This window comes from Biomphalaria glabrata, chromosome 10 (genome assembly GCF_947242115.1).
Source record: "Biomphalaria glabrata chromosome 10, xgBioGlab47.1, whole genome shotgun sequence".
In the NCBI taxonomy this organism is placed as follows: domain Eukaryota; kingdom Metazoa; phylum Mollusca; class Gastropoda; family Planorbidae; genus Biomphalaria; species Biomphalaria glabrata.
In genome coordinates, this window is record NC_074720.1 from 24305786 (window position 1) to 24327257 (window position 21472).

At 49.0% G+C, this 21472-nt stretch overlaps 1 protein-coding gene across 5 annotated transcripts in view; it reads left to right on the forward strand.

Moving 5' to 3' along the window:
• The window catches only part of LOC106076176 (uncharacterized), a 161797-nt gene that overhangs the window by 36134 nt on the left and 104191 nt on the right, over window positions 1–21472 (forward strand). For all 5 annotated transcript variants that reach the window (XR_008780024.1, XM_056043124.1, XM_056043121.1 and 2 more), the window contains exon 4: window positions 2164–2303. Coding sequence is in view for 4 of the 5 variants with exons in the window: in XM_056043124.1 (XP_055899099.1) it covers window positions 2164–2303 (140 nt within the window). In the remaining variant the exon portion in view is untranslated. The remainder of the gene's footprint in view (window positions 1–2163; window positions 2304–21472) is intronic.

Sequence of the window (21472 nt, forward strand, 5' to 3'; positions counted from 1 at the left end):
CGTACTCATGACCTGATCTCGGAATCGCTCAGGGACCACTAGTTGGTTGGATGCGTCCGGATCGTTGCCTCGTCGGTAAAGGAGCCCTTCTTTGATAAAGAAGTTGCCTGGTTCAGTTGACTGTCCTAGACGTTCCTGGATTTCGAAACACTTGTGGAGCGAAGGGTCTTGTCGTTGGGCACTTCTCATCTCCCCGGGCGTGGGGTTGATTTCGGAGGGGCAGCCCTCTTGGTCCTTAGCCTGAGCCCTCGTTATCACCGGAGCAGAGACACTCGGATAGGGGGGCGTGCCTAAGTAAACGTGACTACACCCTAGAATGAGGTCATAGGCTGGAGCTTCCATCACAACGGCCTCAATGCGATTCCTAACATATCTTGATTCGACATCAATTTTAGCCTTTCGGAACGCCTTCGGGGGACTTTCCAGGTCCGCCATTTGGAGATATTCAACCTTGTCGAGGAAGTCGCCAGGGCGCACCAATGAGGCCTTCACCACGGCTTCCACCTGGCAACCTGTGTCGTTGAGACAGGTAACCATCTGTCCATTGACCAGAACTTGTTCAACATTAGCTGGAGGTGACAGCTGATCAGAGCTGTGGGTTATTGCAGCTATGGTGTGTGGCTCAGAGTTGGGCACATCATGCACACAGATAGAGTTCACTGGTCGCGAGGATTTAATCAGGGACCTGCAGTCCTTGGTTTCATGGCCGCATAGGCCGTGAACGCGACAAGACAATCTGCTCCCGATTCATATGCTGATAGGTTGGTGTGTGATAGCTTTAAAAATAATCATCCCCTAGACACTAAACGCGCCAAACACATGTCACATTTCACCACCTGTCACAATGCCAATGGAGCACTTCGACGACAAGACAGAGAACATCGAAGTTTATCTTGTCCGCTTTGAGGAAGTAGCACGCTTTTACAGTCTGCCAGAGGAGAAATGGTGCTTCCGGCTATCCCAATGCCTCCGAAGCAAAGCCTACGAAGTTTACTCCAAACTTCCTTCCGGCCAGCGAGAAGATTACGCAGCCCTCAAGCAGGCGCTACTGATCCAATTCGAGCTGACTGCCGAGGCCTACCACAAAAAGTTCAGAGGGTCACGCCTCGAACGCAGAGAGACCTACGTAAACCTGTGCGACCGGCTGGACAAATACCTTACTAAGTGGCACGCCCTCAGCCAACTGCCGGAGACATTTGACGGCCTAGCGAGCCTGGTGCTCTCGGAGCAACTGTTGGAGTGCTTGCCCCCAGAGGTCAAAGTCTATGTAAGGGAACAACAAGCCACCGCGCCTCACGATATAGCTTCCGCTGCTGATAGGTACTCAACCGCCCGTTCTGATCTCAAGGTGAAACCTCCGGCGCCAGAAAAACAATCTGACAAGCCTTCCCTCGGCCCCAGCAAACACGCGCCTCCGCACAAAAACCAGAAAGCTCCCCAACCCCAGCCGCGCAACCAGGGCAACCATCTATCCATCATCTTCTCTATACGATGTAGAGGAGAAATTGTGTGGGTCTATTCTGGACTTAAACTTTTTCCAACTTGTATCTTTTTATCAGGATGGCATTGTCTTAAATGAACCTCTAGTGTAATTAGTTTCATATCATCATAAAAAGGCACTTAGGCAACCACTTGTTTGACAAGGAAGGAATGAATCCCAATTTTAAATAATCAACGCTTTACAATCTACCTTTCTTTTTGTTAAACATTACTTACATGTAGACAAAATTAAGTTATTGTCTGGCCACAGTGCCATCGGACTTTATGCGGTCATTTGTTCATTAACACGGGTCTCGGAAATACCTACTCCTCGGGTGCAAACAGTTTGGGAATCACAACATACGTTGATAGCTTCAAATTTTGACTTCGTTATTACACTGTCACTGGTGCTTGTAAAATTATAAAACATTAACGCTGATCTTACTTAATGCTGATAATTTTGTTTTAATGTATTCACACTAGAGCACTATTGCCTGAGTTCACATTTTGTTACTCATTTCTTTGTAACGTAGGCACACCTTCAAGGCAAGGAAACATAATTGTTTTAATAATTCCCATACTTACATTCTCCACCTAATCAGTCAACAGACTCTAGCATGTGTGTGTGTGTGTGTGTGTTCATACAACTAAACAAAACAAAAGATATCGCTTTTGTATTATTAGGACAAGATGGGAGTTTGTCAACTGCACCCAAGAAGCTTTATGTTTTTGTACCTACCCTCGGGATACTTTATATCTGTCGCAAGCCTTAAAAGATATCAGCAAGATTGCGTTTGGGATCAAGAAGGACAACTGCGAACAATGTAAATATAATCATAGTTATGCATTGATTATAGATTATGTTTTATTTCTTTAACTCTCTCTTAGGGTTTCAAACGTCTCGTACAAGGATATCAATGTGGGGATATAACCCTCTAGGAAAAGCTACTCTCATTTTCAAACCTTTACAAATCATGAGTGAAGCTATGTGCTTTGGTACTAGTTCCGACAGCTCTAGAGTGAAGCTATGTGCTTTGGTACTCCTTCCGACTGCTCCCGAGTGAAGCTATGTGCTTTGGTACTCCTTCCGACAGCTCCTGAGTGAAGCTATTTGCTTTGGTACTCCTTCCGACAGCTCCTGAGTGAAGCTATTTGCTTTGGTACTCCTTCCGACAGCTCCTGAGTGAAGCTATGTGCTTTGGTACTCCTTCCGACAGCTCCTGAGTGAAGCTATTTGCTTTGGTACTCCTTCCGACAGCTCCTGAGTGAAGCTATTTGCTTTGGTACTCCTTCCGACAGCTCCTGAGTGAAGCTATGTGCTTTGGTACTCCTTCCGACAGCTCCTGAGTGAAGCTATGTGCTTTGGTACTCCTTCCGACAGCTCCTGAGTGAAGCTATTTGCTTTGGTACTCCTTCCGACAGCTCATGAGTGAAGCTATGTGCTTTGGTACTCCTTCCGACAGCTCCTTAGTGAAGCTATTTGCTTTGGTACTAGTTCCGACAGCTCCCGAGTGAAGCTATTTGCTTTGGTACTCCTTCCGACAGCTCCCGAGTGAAGCTATGTGCTTTGGTACTCCTTCCGACAGCTCCTGAGTGAAGCTATTTGCTTTGGTACTAGTTCCGACAGCTCATGAGTTAAGCTATGTGCTTTGGTACTCCTTCCGACAGCTCCTGAGTGAAGCTATTTGCTTTGGTACTAGTTCCGACAGCTCCTGAGTGAAGCTATTTGCTTTGGTACTCCTTCCGACAGCTCCCGAGTGAAGCTATGTGCTTTGGTACTCCTTCCGACAGCTCCTGAGTGAAGCTATGTGCTTTGGTACTCCTTCCGACAGCTCCTGAGTGAAGCTATGTGCTTTGGTACTAGTTCCGACAGCTCCTGAGTGAAGCTATGTGCTTTGGTACTAGTTCCGACAGCTCCTGAGTGAAGCTATGTGCTTTGGTACTCCTTCCGACAGCTCCTGAGTGAAGCTATGTGCTTTGGTACTCCTTCCGACAGCTCCTGAGTGAAGCTATGTGCTTTGGTACTAGTTCCGACAGCTCCTGAGTGAAGCTATGTTCTTTGGTACTCCTTCCGACAGCTCCTGAGTGAAGCTATGTGCTTTGGTACTAGTTCCGACAGCTCCTGAGTGAAGCTATGTGCTTTGGTACTCCTTCCGACAGCTCCTGAGTGAAGCTATGTGCTTTGGTACTAGTTCCGACAGCTCCTGAGTGAAGCTATGTGCTTTGGTACTCCTTCCGACAGCTCCTGAGTGAAGCTATGTGCTTTGGTACTCCTTCCGACAGCTCCTGAGTGAAGCTATGTGCTTTGGTACTCCTTCCGACAGCTCCTGAGTGAAGCTATTTGCTTTGGTACTCCTTCCGACAGCTCCTGAGTGAAGCTATGTGCTTTGGTACTAGTTCCGACAGCTCCTGAGTGAAGCTATGTTCTTTGGTACTCCTTCCGACAGCTCCTGAGTGAAGCTATGTGCTTTGGTACTAGTTCCGACAGCTCCTGAGTGAAGCTATGTGCTTTGGTACTCCTTCCGACAGCTCCTGAGTGAAGCTATGTGCTTTGGTACTAGTTCCGACAGCTCCTGAGTGAAGCTATGTGCTTTGGTACTCCTTCCGACAGCTCCTGAGTGAAGCTATGTGCTTTGGTACTCCTTCCGACAGCTCCTGAGTGAAGCTATGTGCTTTGGTACTCCTTCCGACAGCTCCTGAGTGAAGCTATGTGCTTTGGTACTAGTTCCGACAGCTCCTGAGTGAAGCTATGTGCTTTGGTACTCCTTCCGACAGCTCCTGAGTGAAGCTATTTGCTTTGGTACTAGTTCCGACAGCTCCTGAGTGAAGCTATGTGCTTTGGTACTCCTTCCGACAGCTCCTGAGTGAAGCTATTTGCTTTGGTACTCCTTCCGACAGCTCCTGAGTGAAGCTATGTGCTTTGGTACTCCTTCCGACAGCTCCTGAGTGAAGCTATGTGCTTTGGTACTCCTTCCGACAGCTCCTGAGTGAAGCTATGTGCTTTGGTACTCCTTCCGACAGCTCCTGAGTGAAGCTATGTGCTTTGGTACTCCTTCCGACAGCTCCCGAGTGAAGCTATTTGCTTTGGTACTCCTTCCGACAGCTCCTGAGTGAAGCTATGTGCTTTGGTACTCCTTCCGACAGCTCCTGAGTGAAGCTATGTGCTTTGGTACTCCTTCCGACAGCTCCTGAGTGAAGCTATGTGCTTTGGTATTATTTCCGACAGCTCCTGAGTGAAGCTATGTGCTTTGGTACTCCTTCCGACAGCTCCTGAGTGAAGCTATGTGCTTTGGTACTAGTTCCGACAGCTCCTGAGTGAAGCTATTTGCTTTGGTACTCCTTCCGACAGCTCCTGAGTGAAGCTATGTGCTTTGGTACTCCTTCCGACAGCTCCTGAGTGAAGCTATGTGCTTTGGTACTCCTTCCGACAGCTCCTGAGTGAAGCTATGTGCTTTGGTACTCCTTCCGACAGCTCCTGAGTGAAGCTATGTGCTTTGGTACTAGTTCCGACAGCTCCTGAGTGAAGCTATTTGCTTTGGTACTCCTTCCGACAGCTCCTGAGTGAAGCTATTTGCTTTGGTACTCCTTCCGACAGCTCCTGAGTGAAGCTATTTGCTTTGGTACTAGTTCCGACAGCTCCTGAGTGAAGCTATTTGCTTTGGTACTCCTTCCGACAGCTCCTGAGTGAAGCTATGTGCTTTGGTACTCCTTCCGACAGCTCCTGAGTGAAGCTATTTGCTTTGGTACTCCTTCCGACAGCTCCTGAGTGAAGCTATTTGCTTTGGTACTCCTTCCGACAGCTCCTGAGTGAAGCTATGTGCTTTGGTACTCCTTCCTACAGCTCCTGAGTGAAGCTATGTGCTTTGGTACTCCTTCCGACAGCTCCTGAGTGAAGCTATTTGCTTTGGTACTCCTTCCGACAGCTCCTGAGTGAAGCTATTTGCTTTGGTACTCCTTCCGACAGCTCCTGAGTGAAGCTATTTGCTTTGGTACTCCTTCCGACAGCTCCTGAGTGAAGCTATTTGCTTTGGTACTCCTTCCGACAGCTCCTGAGTGAAGCTATTTGCTTTGGTACTCCTTCCGACAGCTCCTGAGTGAAGCTATTTGCTTTGGTACTCCTTCCGACAGCTCCTGAGTGAAGCTATGTGCTTTGGTACTCCTTCCGACAGCTCCTGAGTGAAGCTATGTGCTTTGGTACTCCTTCCGACAGCTCCCGAGTGAAGCTATTTGCTTTGGTACTCCTTCCGACAGCTCCTGAGTGAAGCTATTTGCTTTGGTACTAGTTCCGACAGCTCCTGAGTGAAGCTATTTGCTTTGGTACTCCTTCCGACAGCTCCCGAGTGAAGCTATTTGCTTTGGTACTCCTTCCGACAGCTCCTGAGTGAAGCTATTTGCTTTGGTACTCCTTCCGACAGCTCCTGAGTGAAGCTATTTGCTTTGGTCCTCCTTCCGACAGCTCCTGAGTGAAGCTATTTGCTTTGGTACTCCTTCCGACAGCTCCTGAGTGAAGCTATTTGCTTTGGTACTCCTTCCGACAGCTCCTGAGTGAAGCTATTTGCTTTGGTACTCCTTCCGACAGCTCCTGAGTGAAGCTATTTGCTTTGGTACTCCTTCCGACAGCTCCTGAGTGAAGCTATTTGCTTTGGTACTAGTTCCGACAGCTCCTGAGTGAAGCTATTTGCTTTGGTACTCCTTCCGACAGCTCCCGAGTGAAGCTATTTGCTTTGGTACTCCTTCCGACAGCTCCTGAGTGAAGCTATTTGCTTTGGTACTCCTTCCGACAGCTCCCGAGTGAAGCTATTTGCTTTGGTACTCCTTCCGACAGCTCCCGAGTGAAGCTATTTGCTTTGGTACTCCTTCCGACAGCTCCTGAGTGAAGCTATTTGCTTTGGTACTCCTTCCGACAGCTCCCGAGTGAAGCTATTTGCTTTGGTACTCCTTCCGACAGCTCCCGAGTGAAGCTATTTGCTTTGGTACTCCTTCCGACAGCTCCCGAGTGAAGCTATTTGCTTTGGTACTAGTTCCGACAGCTCCCGAGTGAAGCTATTTGCTTTGGTACTCCTTCCGACAGCTCCCGAGTGAAGCTATTTGCTTTGGTACTCCTTCCGACAGCTCCTGAGTGAAGCTATTTGCTTTGGTACTAGTTCCGACAGCTCCTGAGAGAAGCTATTTGCTTTAGTACTCCTTCCGACAGCTCCCGAGTGAAGCTATTTGCTTTGGTACTCCTTCCGACAGCTCCTGAGTGAAGCTATTTGCTTTGGTACTCCTTCCGACAGCTCCCGAGTGAAGCTATTTGCTTTGGTACTAGTTCCGACAGCTCCTGAGTGAAGCTATTTGCTTTGGTACTCCTTCCGACAGCTCCTGAGTGAAGCTATTTGCTTTGGTACTAGTTCCGACACCTCCTGAGTGAAGCTATTTGCTTTGGTACTCCTTCCGACAGCTCCTGAGTGAAGCTATTTGCTTTGGTACTCCTTCCGACAGCTCCTGAGTGAAGCTATTTGCTTTGGTACTCCTTCCGACAGCTCCTGAGTGAAGCTATTTGCTTTGGTACTCCTTCCGACAGCTCCTGAGTGAAGCTATTTGCTTTGGTACTCCTTCCGACAGCTCCTGAGTGAAGCTATTTGCTTTGGTACTCCTTCCGACAGCTCCTGAGTGAAGCTATGTGCTTTGGTACTCCTTCCGACAGCTCCTGAGTGAAGCTATGTGCTTTGGTACTCCTTCCGACAGCTCCCGAGTGAAGCTATTTGCTTTGGTACTCCTTCCGACAGCTCCTGAGTGAAGCTATTTGCTTTGGTACTAGTTCCGACAGCTCCTGAGTGAAGCTATTTGCTTTGGTACTCCTTCCGACAGCTCCCGAGTGAAGCTATTTGCTTTGGTACTCCTTCCGACAGCTCCTGAGTGAAGCTATTTGCTTTGGTACTCCTTCCGACAGCTCCTGAGTGAAGCTATTTGCTTTGGTACTCCTTCCGACAGCTCCTGAGTGAAGCTATTTGCTTTGGTACTCCTTCCGACAGCTCCTGAGTGAAGCTATTTGCTTTGGTACTCCTTCCGACAGCTCCTGAGTGAAGCTATTTGCTTTGGTACTCCTTCCGACAGCTCCTGAGTGAAGCTATTTGCTTTGGTACTCCTTCCGACAGCTCCTGAGTGAAGCTATTTGCTTTGGTACTAGTTCCGACAGCTCCTGAGTGAAGCTATTTGCTTTGGTACTCCTTCCGACAGCTCCCGAGTGAAGCTATTTGCTTTGGTACTCCTTCCGACAGCTCCTGAGTGAAGCTATTTGCTTTGGTACTCCTTCCGACAGCTCCCGAGTGAAGCTATTTGCTTTGGTACTCCTTCCGACAGCTCCCGAGTGAAGCTATTTGCTTTGGTACTCCTTCCGACAGCTCCTGAGTGAAGCTATTTGCTTTGGTACTCCTTCCGACAGCTCCCGAGTGAAGCTATTTGCTTTGGTACTCCTTCCGACAGCTCCCGAGTGAAGCTATTTGCTTTGGTACTCCTTCCGACAGCTCCCGAGTGAAGCTATTTGCTTTGGTACTAGTTCCGACAGCTCCTGAGTGAAGCTATTTGCTTTGGTACTCCTTCCGACAGCTCCCGAGTGAAGCTATTTGCTTTGGTACTAGTTCTGACAGCTCCTGAGAGAAGCTATTTGCTTTGGTACTCCTTCCGACAGCTCCCGAGTGAAGCTATTTGCTTTGGTACTCCTTCCGACAGCTCCTGAGTGAAGCTATTTGCTTTGGTACTCCTTCCGACAGCTCCTGAGTGAAGCTATGTGCTTTGGTACTCCTTCCGACAGCTCCTGAGTGAAGCTATTTGCTTTGGTACTCCTTCCGACAGCTCCTGAGTGAAGCTATGTGCTTTGGTACTAGTTCCGACAGCTCCTGAGTGAAGCTATGTGCTTTGGTACTCCTTCCGACAGCTCCTGAGTGAAGCTATGTGCTTTGGTACTAGTTCCGACAGCTCCTGAGTGAAGCTATTTGCTTTGGTACTCCTTCCGACAGCTCCTGAGTGAAGCTATGTGCTTTGGTACTCCTTCCGACAGCTCCTGAGTGAAGCTATGTGCTTTGGTACTCCTTCCGACAGCTCCTGAGTGGTGAAGCTATGTGCTTTGGTACTCCTTCCGACAGCTCCTGAGTGAAGCTATGTGCTTTGGTACTAGTTCCGACAGCTCCTGAGTGAAGCTATTTGCTTTGGTACTCCTTCCGACAGCTCCTGAGTGAAGCTATTTGCTTTGGTACTCCTTCCGACAGCTCCTGAGTGAAGCTATTTGCTTTGGTACTAGTTCCGACAGCTCCTGAGTGAAGCTATTTGCTTTGGTACTCCTTCCGACAGCTCCTGAGTGAAGCTATGTGCTTTGGTACTCCTTCCGACAGCTCCTGAGTGAAGCTATTTGCTTTGGTACTCCTTCCGACAGCTCCTGAGTGAAGCTATTTGCTTTGGTACTCCTTCCGACAGCTCCTGAGTGAAGCTATGTGCTTTGGTACTCCTTCCTACAGCTCCTGAGTGAAGCTATGTGCTTTGGTACTCCTTCCGACAGCTCCTGAGTGAAGCTATTTGCTTTGGTACTCCTTCCGACAGCTCCTGAGTGAAGCTATTTGCTTTGGTACTCCTTCCGACAGCTCCTGAGTGAAGCTATTTGCTTTGGTACTCCTTCCGACAGCTCCTGAGTGAAGCTATTTGCTTTGGTACTCCTTCCGACAGCTCCTGAGTGAAGCTATTTGCTTTGGTACTCCTTCCGACAGCTCCTGAGTGAAGCTATTTGCTTTGGTACTCCTTCCGACAGCTCCTGAGTGAAGCTATTTGCTTTGGTACTCCTTCCGACAGCTCCTGAGTGAAGCTATGTGCTTTGGTACTCCTTCCGACAGCTCCTGAGTGAAGCTATTTGCTTTGGTACTAGTTCCGACAGCTCCTGAGTGAAGCTATTTGCTTTGGTACTCCTTCCGACAGCTCCCGAGTGAAGCTATTTGCTTTGGTACTCCTTCCGACAGCTCCTGAGTGAAGCTATTTGCTTTGGTACTCCTTCCGACAGCTCCTGAGTGAAGCTATTTGCTTTGGTACTCCTTCCGACAGCTCCTGAGTGAAGCTATTTGCTTTGGTACTCCTTCGGACAGCTCCTGAGTGAAGCTATTTGCTTTGGTACTCCTTCCGACAGCTCCTGAGTGAAGCTATTTGCTTTGGTACTCCTTCCGACAGCTCCTGAGTGAAGCTATTTGCTTTGGTACTCCTTCCGACAGCTCCTGAGTGAAGCTATTTGCTTTGGTACTAGTTCCGACAGCTCCTGAGTGAAGCTATTTGCTTTGGTACTCCTTCCGACAGCTCCCGAGTGAAGCTATTTGCTTTGGTACTCCTTCCGACAGCTCCTGAGTGAAGCTATTTGCTTTGGTACTCCTTCCGACAGCTCCCGAGTGAAGCTATTTGCTTTGGTACTCCTTCCGACAGCTCCCGAGTGAAGCTATTTGCTTTGGTACTCCTTCCGACAGCTCCTGAGTGAAGCTATTTGCTTTGGTACTCCTTCCGACAGCTCCCGAGTGAAGCTATTTGCTTTGGTACTCCTTCCGACAGCTCCCGAGTGAAGCTATTTGCTTTGGTACTCCTTCCGACAGCTCCCGAGTGAAGCTATTTGCTTTGGTACTAGTTCCGACAGCTCCCGAGTGAAGCTATTTGCTTTGGTACTCCTTCCGACAGCTCCCGAGTGAAGCTATTTGCTTTGGTACTCCTTCCGACAGCTCCTGAGTGAAGCTATTTGCTTTGGTACTAGTTCCGACAGCTCCTGAGAGAAGCTATTTGCTTTGGTACTCCTTCCGACAGCTCCCGAGTGAAGCTATTTGCTTTGGTACTCCTTCCAACAGCTCCTGAGTGAAGCTATTTGCTTTGGTACTCCTTCCGACAGCTCCCGAGTGAAGCTATTTGCTTTGGTACTAGTTCCGACAGCTCCTGAGTGAAGCTATTTGCTTTGGTACTCCTTCCGACAGCTCCTGAGTGAAGCTATTTGCTTTGGTACTAGTTCCGACACCTCCTGAGTGAAGCTATTTGCTTTGGTACTCCTTCCGACAGCTCCTGAGTGAAGCTATTTGCTTTGGTACTCCTTCCGACAGCTCCCGAGTGAAGCTATTTGCTTTGGTACTCCTTCCGACTGCTCCCGAGTGAAGCTATGTGCTTTGGTACTAGTTCCGACAGCTCCTGAGTGAAGCTATTTGCTTTGGTACTAGTTCCGACAGCTCCTGAGTGAAGCTACTTGCTTTTATACTCCTTCCGACAGCTCCTGAGTGAAGCTATGTGCTTTGGTACTCCTTCCGACAGCTCCTGAGTGAAGCTATTTGCTTTGGTACTCCTTCCGACAGCTCCTGAGTGAAGCTATTTGCTTTGGTACTCCTTCCGACAGCTCCTGAGTGAAGCTATGTGCTTTGGTACTAGTTTTGACAGCTCCTGAGTGAAGCTATGTGCTTTGGTACTCCTTCCGACAGCTCCTGAGTGAAGCTATGTGCTTTGGTACTCCTTCCGACAGCTCCTGAGTGAAGCTATGTGCTTTGGTACTAGTTCCGACAGCTCCTGAGTGAAGCTATTTGCTTTGGTACTCCTTCCGACAGCTCCTGAGTGAAGCTATTTTCTTTGGTACTCCTTCCGACAGCTCCTGAGTGAAGCTATTTGCTTTGGTACTAGTTCCGACAGCTCCTGAGTGAAGCTATTTGCTTTGGTACTCCTTCCGACAGCTCCTGAGTGAAGCTATGTGCTTTGGTACTCCTTCCGACAGCTCCTGAGTGAAGCTATTTGCTTTGGTACTCCTTCCGACAGCTCCTGAGTGAAGCTATTTGCTTTGGTACTCCTTCCGACAGCTCCTGAGTGAAGCTATGTGCTTTGGTACTCCTTCCTACAGCTCCTGAGTGAAGCTATGTGCTTTGGTACTCCTTCCGACAGCTCCTGAGTGAAGCTATTTGCTTTGGTACTCCTTCCGACAGCTCCTGAGTGAAGCTATTTGCTTTGGTACTCCTTCCGACAGCTCCTGAGTGAAGCTATTTGCTTTGGTACTCCTTCCGACAGCTCCTGAGTGAAGCTATTTGCTTTGGTACTCCTTCCGACAGCTCCTGAGTGAAGCTATTTGCTTTGGTACTCCTTCCGACAGCTCCTGAGTGAAGCTATTTGCTTTGGTACTCCTTCCGACAGCTCCTGAGTGAAGCTATGTGCTTTGGTACTCCTTCCGACAGCTCCTGAGTGAAGCTATGTGCTTTGGTACTCCTTCCGACAGCTCCCGAGTGAAGCTATTTGCTTTGGTACTCCTTCCGACAGCTCCTGAGTGAAGCTATTTGCTTTGGTACTAGTTCCGACAGCTCCTGAGTGAAGCTATTTGCTTTGGTACTCCTTCCGACAGCTCCCGAGTGAAGCTATTTGCTTTGGTACTCCTTCCGACAGCTCCTGAGTGAAGCTATGTGCTTTGGTACTCCTTCCGACAGCTCCTGAGTGAAGCTATTTGCTTTGGTACTCCTTCCGACAGCTCCTGAGTGAAGCTATTTGCTTTGGTACTCCTTCCGACAGCTCCTGAGTGAAGCTATTTGCTTTGGTACTCCTTCCGACAGCTCCTGAGTGAAGCTATTTGCTTTGGTACTCCTTCCGACAGCTCCTGAGTGAAGCTATTTGCTTTGGTACTCCTTCCGACAGCTCCTGAGTGAAGCTATTTGCTTTGGTACTAGTTCCGACAGCTCCTGAGTGAAGCTATTTGCTTTGGTACTCCTTCCGACAGCTCCCGAGTGAAGCTATTTGCTTTGGTACTCCTTCCGACAGCTCCTGAGTGAAGCTATTTGCTTTGGTACTCCTTCCGACAGCTCCCGAGTGAAGCTATTTGCTTTGGTACTCCTTCCGACAGCTCCCGAGTGAAGCTATTTGCTTTGGTACTCCTTCCGACAGCTCCTGAGTGAAGCTATTTGCTTTGGTACTCCTTCCGACAGCTCCCGAGTGAAGCTATTTGCTTTGGTACTCCTTCCGACAGCTCCCGAGTGAAGCTATTTGCTTTGGTACTCCTTCCGACAGCTCCCGAGTGAAGCTATTTGCTTTGGTACTAGTTCCGACAGCTCCCGAGTGAAGCTATTTGCTTTGGTACTCTTTCCGACAGCTCCCGAGTGAAGCTATTTGCTTTGGTACTCCTTCCGACAGCTCCTGAGTGAAGCTATTTGCTTTGGTACTAGTTCCGACAGCTCCTGAGAGAAGCTATTTGCTTTGGTACTCCTTCCGACAGCTCCCGAGTGAAGCTATTTGCTTTGGTACTCCTTCCGACAGCTCCTGAGTGAAGCTATTTGCTTTGGTACTCCTTCCGACAGCTCCCGAGTGAAGCTATTTGCTTTGGTACTAGTTCCGACAGCTCCTGAGTGAAGCTATTTGCTTTGGTACTCCTTCCGACAGCTCCTGAGTGAAGCTATTTGCTTTGGTACTAGTTCCGACACCTCCTGAGTGAAGCTATTTGCTTTGGTACTCCTTCCGACAGCTCCTGAGTGAAGCTATTTGCTTTGGTACTCCTTCCGACAGCTCCCGAGTGAAGCTATTTGCTTTGGTACTCCTTCCGACAGCTCCCGAGTGAAGCTATGTGCTTTGGTACTAGTTCCGACAGCTCCTGAGTGAAGCTATTTGCTTTGGTACTAGTTCCGACAGCTCCTGAGTGAAGCTACTTGCTTTTATACTCCTTCCGACAGCTCCTGAGTGAAGCTATGTGCTTTGGTACTCCTTCCGACAGCTCCTGAGTGAAGCTATTTGCTTTGGTACTCCTTCCGACAGCTCCTGAGTGAAGCTATGTGCTTTGGTACTAGTTTTGACAGCTCCTGAGTGAAGCTATGTGCTTTGGTACTCCTTCCTACAGCTCCTGAGTGAAGCTATTTGCTTTGGTACTCCTTCCGACAGCTCCTGAGTGAAGCTATTTGCTTTGGTACTCCTTCCGACAGCTCCTGAGTGAAGCTATTTGCTTTGGTACTCCTTCCGACAGCTCCTGAGTGAAGCTATTTGCTTTGGTACTCCTTCCGACAGCTCCTGAGTGAAGCTATTTGCTTTGGTACTCCTTCCGACAGCTCCTGAGTGAAGCTATTTGCTTTGGTACTCCTTCCGACAGCTCCTGAGTGAAGCTATTTGCTTTGGTACTCCTTCCGACAGCTCCTGAGTGAAGCTATGTGCTTTGGTACTCCTTCCGACAGCTCCTGAGTGAAGCTATGTGCTTTGGTACTCCTTCCGACAGCTCCCGAGTGAAGCTATTTGCTTTGGTACTCCTTCCGACAGCTCCTGAGTGAAGCTATTTGCTTTGGTACTAGTTCCGACAGCTCCTGAGTGAAGCTATTTGCTTTGGTACTCCTTCCGACAGCTCCCGAGTGAAGCTATTTGCTTTGGTACTCCTTCCGACAGCTCCTGAGTGAAGCTATTTGCTTTGGTACTCCTTCCGACAGCTCCTGAGTGAAGCTATTTGCTTTGGTACTCCTTCCGACAGCTCCTGAGTGAAGCTATTTGCTTTGGTACTCCTTCCGACAGCTCCTGAGTGAAGCTATTTGCTTTGGTACTCCTTCCGACAGCTCCTGAGTGAAGCTATTTGCTTTGGTACTCCTTCCGACAGCTCCTGAGTGAAGCTATTTGCTTTGGTACTAGTTCCGACAGCTCCTGAGTGAAGCTATTTGCTTTGGTACTCCTTCCGACAGCTCCCGAGTGAAGCTATTTGCTTTGGTACTCCTTCCGACAGCTCCTGAGTGAAGCTATTTGCTTTGGTACTCCTTCCGACAGCTCCCGAGTGAAGATATTTGCTTTGGTACTCCTTCCGACAGCTCCCGAGTGAAGCTATTTGCTTTGGTACTCCTTCCGACAGCTCCTGAGTGAAGCTATTTGCTTTGGTACTCCTTCCGACAGCTCCCGAGTGAAGCTATTTGCTTTGGTACTCCTTCCGACAGCTCCCGAGTGAAGCTATTTGCTTTGGTACTCCTTCCGACAGCTCCCGAGTGAAGCTATTTGCTTTGGTACTAGTTCCGACAGCTCCTGAGTGAAGCTATTTGCTTTGGTACTCCTTCCGACAGCTCCCGAGTGAAGCTATTTGCTTTGGTACTAGTTCTGACAGCTCCTGAGAGAAGCTATTTGCTTTGGTACTCCTTCCGACAGCTCCCGAGTGAAGCTATTTGCTTTGGTACTCCTTCCGACAGCTCCTGAGTGAAGCTATTTGCTTTGGTACTCCTTCCGACAGCTCCTGAGTGAAGCTATGTGCTTTGGTACTCCTTCCGACAGCTCCTGAGTGAAGCTATTTGCTTTGGTACTCCTTCCGACAGCTCCTGAGTGAAGCTATGTGCTTTGGTACTAGTTCCGACAGCTCCTGAGTGAAGCTATGTGCTTTGGTACTCCTTCCGACAGCTCCTGAGTGAAGCTATGTGCTTTGGTACTAGTTCCGACAGCTCCTGAGTGAAGCTATTTGCTTTGGTACTCCTTCCGACAGCTCCTGAGTGAAGCTATGTGCTTTGGTACTCCTTCCGACAGCTCCTGAGTGAAGCTATGTGCTTTGGTACTCCTTCCGACAGCTCCTGAGTGAAGCTATGTGCTTTGGTACTCCTTCCGACAGCTCCTGAGTGAAGCTATGTGCTTTGGTACTAGTTCCGACAGCTCCTGAGTGAAGCTATTTGCTTTGGTACTCCTTCCGACAGCTCCTGAGTGAAGCTATTTGCTTTGGTACTCCTTCCGACAGCTCCTGAGTGAAGCTATTTGCTTTGGTACTAGTTCCGACAGCTCCTGAGTGAAGCTATTTGCTTTGGTACTCCTTCCGACAGCTCCTGAGTGAAGCTATGTGCTTTGGTACTCCTTCCGACAGCTCCTGAGTGAAGCTATGTGCTTTGGTACTCCTTCCGACAGCTCCTGAGTGAAGCTATTTGCTTTGGTACTCCTTCCGACAGCTCCTGAGTGAAGCTATGTGCTTTGGTACTCCTTCCTACAGCTCCTGAGTGAAGCTATGTGCTTTGGTACTCCTTCCGACAGCTCCTGAGTGAAGCTATTTGCTTTGGTACTCCTTCCGACAGCTCCTGAGTGAAGCTATTTGCTTTGGTACTCCTTCCGACAGCTCCTGAGTGAAGCTATTTGCTTTGGTACTCCTTCCGACAGCTCCTGAGTGAAGCTATTTGCTTTGGTACTCCTTCCGACAGCTCCTGAGTGAAGCTATTTGCTTTGGTACTCCTTCCGACAGCTCCTGAGTGAAGCTATGTGCTTTGGTACTCCTTCCGACAGCTCCTGAGTGAAGCTATGTGCTTTGGTACTCCTTCCGACAGCTCCCGAGTGAAGCTATTTGCTTTGGTACTCCTTCCGACAGCTCCTGAGTGAAGCTATTTGCTTTGGTACTAGTTCCGACAGCTCCTGAGAGAAGCTATTTGCTTTGGTACTCCTTCCGACAGCTCCCGAGTGAAGCTATTTGCTTTGGTACTCCTTCCGACAGCTCCTGAGTGAAGCTATTTGCTTTGGTACTCCTTCCGACAGCTCCCGAGTGAAGCTATTTGCTTTGGTACTAGTTCCGACAGCTCCTGAGTGAAGCTATTTGCTTTGGTACTCCTTCCGACAGCTCCTGAGTGAAGCTATTTGCTTTGGTACTAGTTCCGACACCTCCTGAGTGAAGCTATTTGCTTTGGTACTCCTTCCGACAGCTCCTGAGTGAAGCTATTTGCTTTGGTACTCCTTCCGACAGCTCCCGAGTGAAGCTATTTGCTTTGGTACTCCTTCCGACAGCTCCCGAGTGAAGCTATGTGCTTTGGTACTAGTTCCGACAGCTCCTGAGTGAAGCTATTTGCTTTGGTACTAGTTCCGACAGCTCCTGAGTGAAGCTACTTGCTTTTATACTCCTTCCGACAGCTCCTGAGTGAAGCTATGTGCTTTGGTACTCCTTCCGACAGCTCCTGAGTGAAGCTATTTGCTTTGGTACTCCTTTCGACAGCTCCTGAGTGAAGCTATGTGCTTTGGTACTAGTTTTGACAGCTCCTGAGTGAAGCTATGTGCTTTGGTACTCCTTCCTACAGCTCCTGAGTGAAGCTATGTCCTTTGGTACTCCTTCCGACAGCTCCTGAGTGAAGCTATTTGCTTTGGTACTCCTTCCGACAGCTCCTGAGTGAAGCTATTTGCTTTGGTACTCCTTCCGACAGCTCCTGAGTGAAGCTATTTGCTTTGGTACTCCTTCCGACAGCTCCTGAGTGAAGCTATTTGCTTTGGTACTCCTTCCGACAGCTCCTGAGTGAAGCTATTTGCTTTGGTACTCCTTCCGACAGCTCCTGAGTGAAGCTATTTGCTTTGGTACTCCTTCCGACAGCTCCTGAGTGAAGCTATGTGCTTTGGTACTCCTTCCGACAGCTCCTGAGTGAAGCTATGTGCTTTGGTACTCCTTCCGACAGCTCCCGAGTGAAGCTATTTGCTTTGGTACTCCTTCCGACAGCTCCTGAGTGAAGCTATTTGCTTTGGTACTAGTTCCGACAGCTCCTGAGTGAAGCTATTTGCTTTGGTACTCCTTCCGACAGCTCCCGAGTGAAGCTATTTGCTTTGGTACTCCTTCCGACAGCTCCTGAGTGAAGCTATTTGCTTTGGTACTCCTTCCGACAGCTCCTGAGTGAAGCTATTTGCTTTGGTACTCCTTCCGACAGCTCCTGAGTGAAGCTATTTGCTTTGGTACTCCTTCCGACAGCTCCTGAGTGAAGCTATTTGCTTTGGTACTCCTTCCGACAGCTCCTGAGTGAAGCTATTTGCTTTGGTACTCCTTCCGACAGCTCCTGAGTGAAGCTATTTGCTTTGGTACTCCTTCCGACAGCTCCTGAGTGAAGCTATTTGCTTTGGTACTAGTTCCGACAGCTCCTGAGTGAAGCTATTTGCTTTGGTACTCCTTCCGACAGCTCCCGAGTGAAGCTATTTGCTTTGGTACTCCTTCCGACAGCTCCTGAGTGAAGCTATTTGCTTTGGTACTCCTTCCGACAGCTCCCGAGTGAAGATATTTGCTTTGGTACTCCTTCCGACAGCTCCCGAGTGAAGCTATTTGCTTTGGTACTCCTTCCGACAGCTCCTGAGTGAAGCTATTTGCTTTGGTACTCCTTCCGACAGCTCCCGAGTGAAGCTATTTGCTTTGGTACTCCTTCCGACAGCTCCCGAGTGAAGCTATTTGCTTTGGTACTCCTTCCGACAGCTCCCGAGTGAAGCTATTTGCTTTGGTACTAGTTCCGACAGCTCCTGAGTGAAGCTATTTGCTTTGGTACTCCTTCCGACAGCTCCCGAGTGAAGCTATTTGCTTTGGTACTAGTTCTGACAGCTCCTGAGAGAAGCTATTTGCTTTGGTACTCCTTCCGACAGCTCCCGAGTGAAGCTATTTGCTTTGGTACTCCTTCCGACAGCTCCTGAGTGAAGCTATTTGCTTTGGTACTCCTTCCGACAGCTCCTGAGTGAAGCTATGTGCTTTGGTACTCCTTCCGACAGCTCCTGAGTGAAGCTATTTGCTTTGGTACTCCTTCCGACAGCTCCTGAGTGAAGCTATGTGCTTTGGTACTAGTTCCGACAGCTCCTGAGTGAAGCTATGTGCTTTGGTACTCCTTCCGACAGCTCCTGAGTGAAGCTATGTGCTTTGGTACTAGTTCCGACAGCTCCTGAGTGAAGCTATTTGCTTTGGTACTCCTTCCGACAGCTCCTGAGTGAAGCTATGTGCTTTGGTACTCCTTCCGACAGCTCCTGAGTGAAGCTATGTGCTTTGGTACTCCTTCCGACAGCTCCTGAGTGAAGCTATGTGCTTTGGTACTCCTTCCGACAGCTCCTGAGTGAAGCTATGTGCTTTGGTACTAGTTCCGACAGCTCCTGAGTGAAGCTATTTGCTTTGGTACTCCTTCCGACAGCTCCTGAGTGAAGCTATTTGCTTTGGTACTCCTTCCGACAGCTCCTGAGTGAAGCTATTTGCTTTGGTACTAGTTCCGACAGCTCCTGAGTGAAGCTATTTGCTTTGGTACTCCTTCCGACAGCTCCTGAGTGAAGCTATGTGCTTTGGTACTCCTTCCGACAGCTCCTGAGTGAAGCTATGTGCTTTGGTACTCCTTCCGACAGCTCCTGAGTGAAGCTATTTGCTTTGGTACTCCTTCCGACAGCTCCTGAGTGAAGCTATGTGCTTTGGTACTCCTTCCTACAGCTCCTGAGTGAAGCTATGTGCTTTGGTACTCCTTCCGACAGCTCCTGAGTGAAGCTATTTGCTTTGGTACTCCTTCCGACAGCTCCTGAGTGAAGCTATTTGCTTTGGTACTCCTTCCGACAGCTCCTGAGTGAAGCTATTTGCTTTGGTACTCCTTCCGACAGCTCCTGAGTGAAGCTATTTGCTTTGGTACTCCTTCCGACAGCTCCTGAGTGAAGCTATTTGCTTTGGTACTCCTTCCGACAGCTCCTGAGTGAAGCTATGTGCTTTGGTACTCCTTCCGACAGCTCCTGAGTGAAGCTATGTGCTTTGGTACTCCTTCCGACAGCTCCCGAGTGAAGCTATTTGCTTTGGTACTCCTTCCGACAGCTCCTGAGTGAAGCTATTTGCTTTGGTACTAGTTCCGACAGCTCCTGAGTGAAGCTATTTGCTTTGGTACTCCTTCCGACAGCTCCCGAGTGAAGCTATTTGCTTTGGTACTCCTTCCGACAGCTCCTGAGTGAAGCTATTTGCTTTGGTACTCCTTCCGACAGCTCCTGAGTGAAGCTATTTGCTTTGGTACTCCTTCCGACAGCTCCTGAGTGAAGCTATTTGCTTTGGTACTCCTTCCGACAGCTCCTGAGTGAAGCTATTTGCTTTGGTACTCCTTCCGACAGCTCCTGAGTGAAGCTATTTGCTTTGGTACTCCTTCCGACAGCTCCTGAGTGAAGCTATTTGCTTTGGTACTCCTTCCGACAGCTCCTGAGTGAAGCTATTTGCTTTGGTACTCCTTCCGACAGCTCCTGAGTGAAGCTATTTGCTTTGGTACTCCTTCCGACAGCTCCTGAGTGAAGCTATTTGCTTTGGTACTCCTTCCGACAGCTCCTGAGTGAAGCTATTTGCTTTGGTACTAGTTCCGACAGCTCCTGAGTGAAGCTATTTGCTTTGGTACTCCTTCCGACAGCTCCCGAGTGAAGCTATTTGCTTTGGTACTCCTTCCGACAGCTCCTGAGTGAAGCTATTTGCTTTGGTACTCCTTCCGACAGCTCCCGAGTGAAGCTATTTGCTTTGGTACTCCTTCCGACAGCTCCCGAGTGAAGCTATTTGCTTTGGTACTCCTTCCGACAGCTCCTGAGTGAAGCTATTTGCTTTGGTACTCCTTCCGACAGCTCCCGAGTGAAGCTATTTGCTTTGGTACTCCTTCCGACAGCTCCCGAGTGAAGCTATTTGCTTTGGTACTCCTTCCGACAGCTCCCGAGTGAAGCTATTTGCTTTGGTACTAGTTCCGACAGCTCCTGAGTGAAGCTATTTGCTTTGGTACTCCTTCCGACAGCTCCCGAGTGAAGCTATTTGCTTTGGTACTCCTTCCGACAGCTCCTGAGTGAAGCTATTTGCTTTGGTACTAGTTCCGACAGCTCCTGAGAGAAGCTATTTGCTTTGGTACTCCTTCCGACAGCTCCCGAGTGAAGCTTTTTGCTTTGGTACTCCTTCCGACAGCTCCTGAGTGAAGCTATTTGCTTTGGTACTCCTTCCGACAGCTCCCGAGTGAAGCTATTTGCTTTGGTACTAGTTCCGACAGCTCCTGAGTGAAGCTATTTGCTTTGGTACTCCTTCCGACAGCTCCTGAGTGAAGCTATTTGCTTTGGTACTAGTTCCGACACCTCCTGAGTGAAGCTATTTGCTTTGGTACTCCTTCCGACAGCTCCTGAGTGAAGCTATTTGCTTTGGTACTCCTTCCGACAGCTCCCGAGTGAAGCTATTTGCTTTGGTACTCCTTCCGACAGCTCCCGAGTGAAGCTATGTGCTTTGGTACTAGTTCCGACAGCTCCTGAGTGAAGCTATTTGCTTTGGTACTAGTTCCGACAGCTCCTGAGTGAAGCTACTTGCTTTTATACTTCTTCCGACAGCTCCTGAGTGAAGCTATGTGCTTTGGTACTCCTTCCGACAGCTCCTGAGTGAAGCTATTTGCTTTGGTACTCCTTCCGACAGCTCCTGAGTGAAGCTATGTGCTTTGGTACTAGTTTTGACAGCTCCTGAGTGAAGCTATGTGCTTTGGTACTCCTTCCGACAGCTCCCGAGTGAAGCTATTTGCTTTGGTACTCCTTCCGACAGCTCCCGAGTGAAGCTATTTGCTTTGGTACTCCTTCCGACAGCTCCTGAGTGAAGCTATTTGCTTTGGTACTCTTTCCGACAGCTCCCGAGTGAAGCTATTTGCTTTGGTACTCCTTCCGACAGCTCCTGAGTGAAGCTATGTGCTTTGGTACTCCTTCCGACAGCTCCCGAGTGAAGCTATGTGCTTTGGTACTCCTTCCGACAGCTCCCGAGTGAAGCTATTTGCTTTGGTACTCCTTCCGACAGCTCCCGAGTGAAGCTATTTGCTTTGGTACTCCTTCCGACAGCTCCCGAGTGAAGCTATTTGCTTTGGTACTCCTTCCGACAGCTCCCGAGTGAAGCTTTTTGCTTTGGTACTCCTTCCGACAGCTCCTGAGTGAAGCTATTTGCTTTGGTACTCCTTCCGACAGCTCCCGAGTGAAGCTATTTGCTTTGGTACTCCTTCCGACAGCTCCTGAGTGAAGCTATTTGCTTTGGTACTCCTTCCGACAGCTCCTGAGTGAAGCTATGTGCTTTGGTACTCCTTCCGACAGCTCCTGAGTGAAGCTATTTGCTTTGGTACTCCTTCCGACAGCTCCCGAGTGAAGCTATGTGCTTTGGTACTCCTTCCGACAGCTCCTGAGTGAAGCTATGTGCTTTGGTACTCCTTCCGACAGCTCCTGAGTGAAGCTATTTGCTTTGGTACTCCTTCCGACAGCTCCTGAGTGAAGCTATGTGCTTTGGTACTCCTTCCGACAGCTCCTGAGTGAAGCTATGTGCTTTGGTACTCCTTCC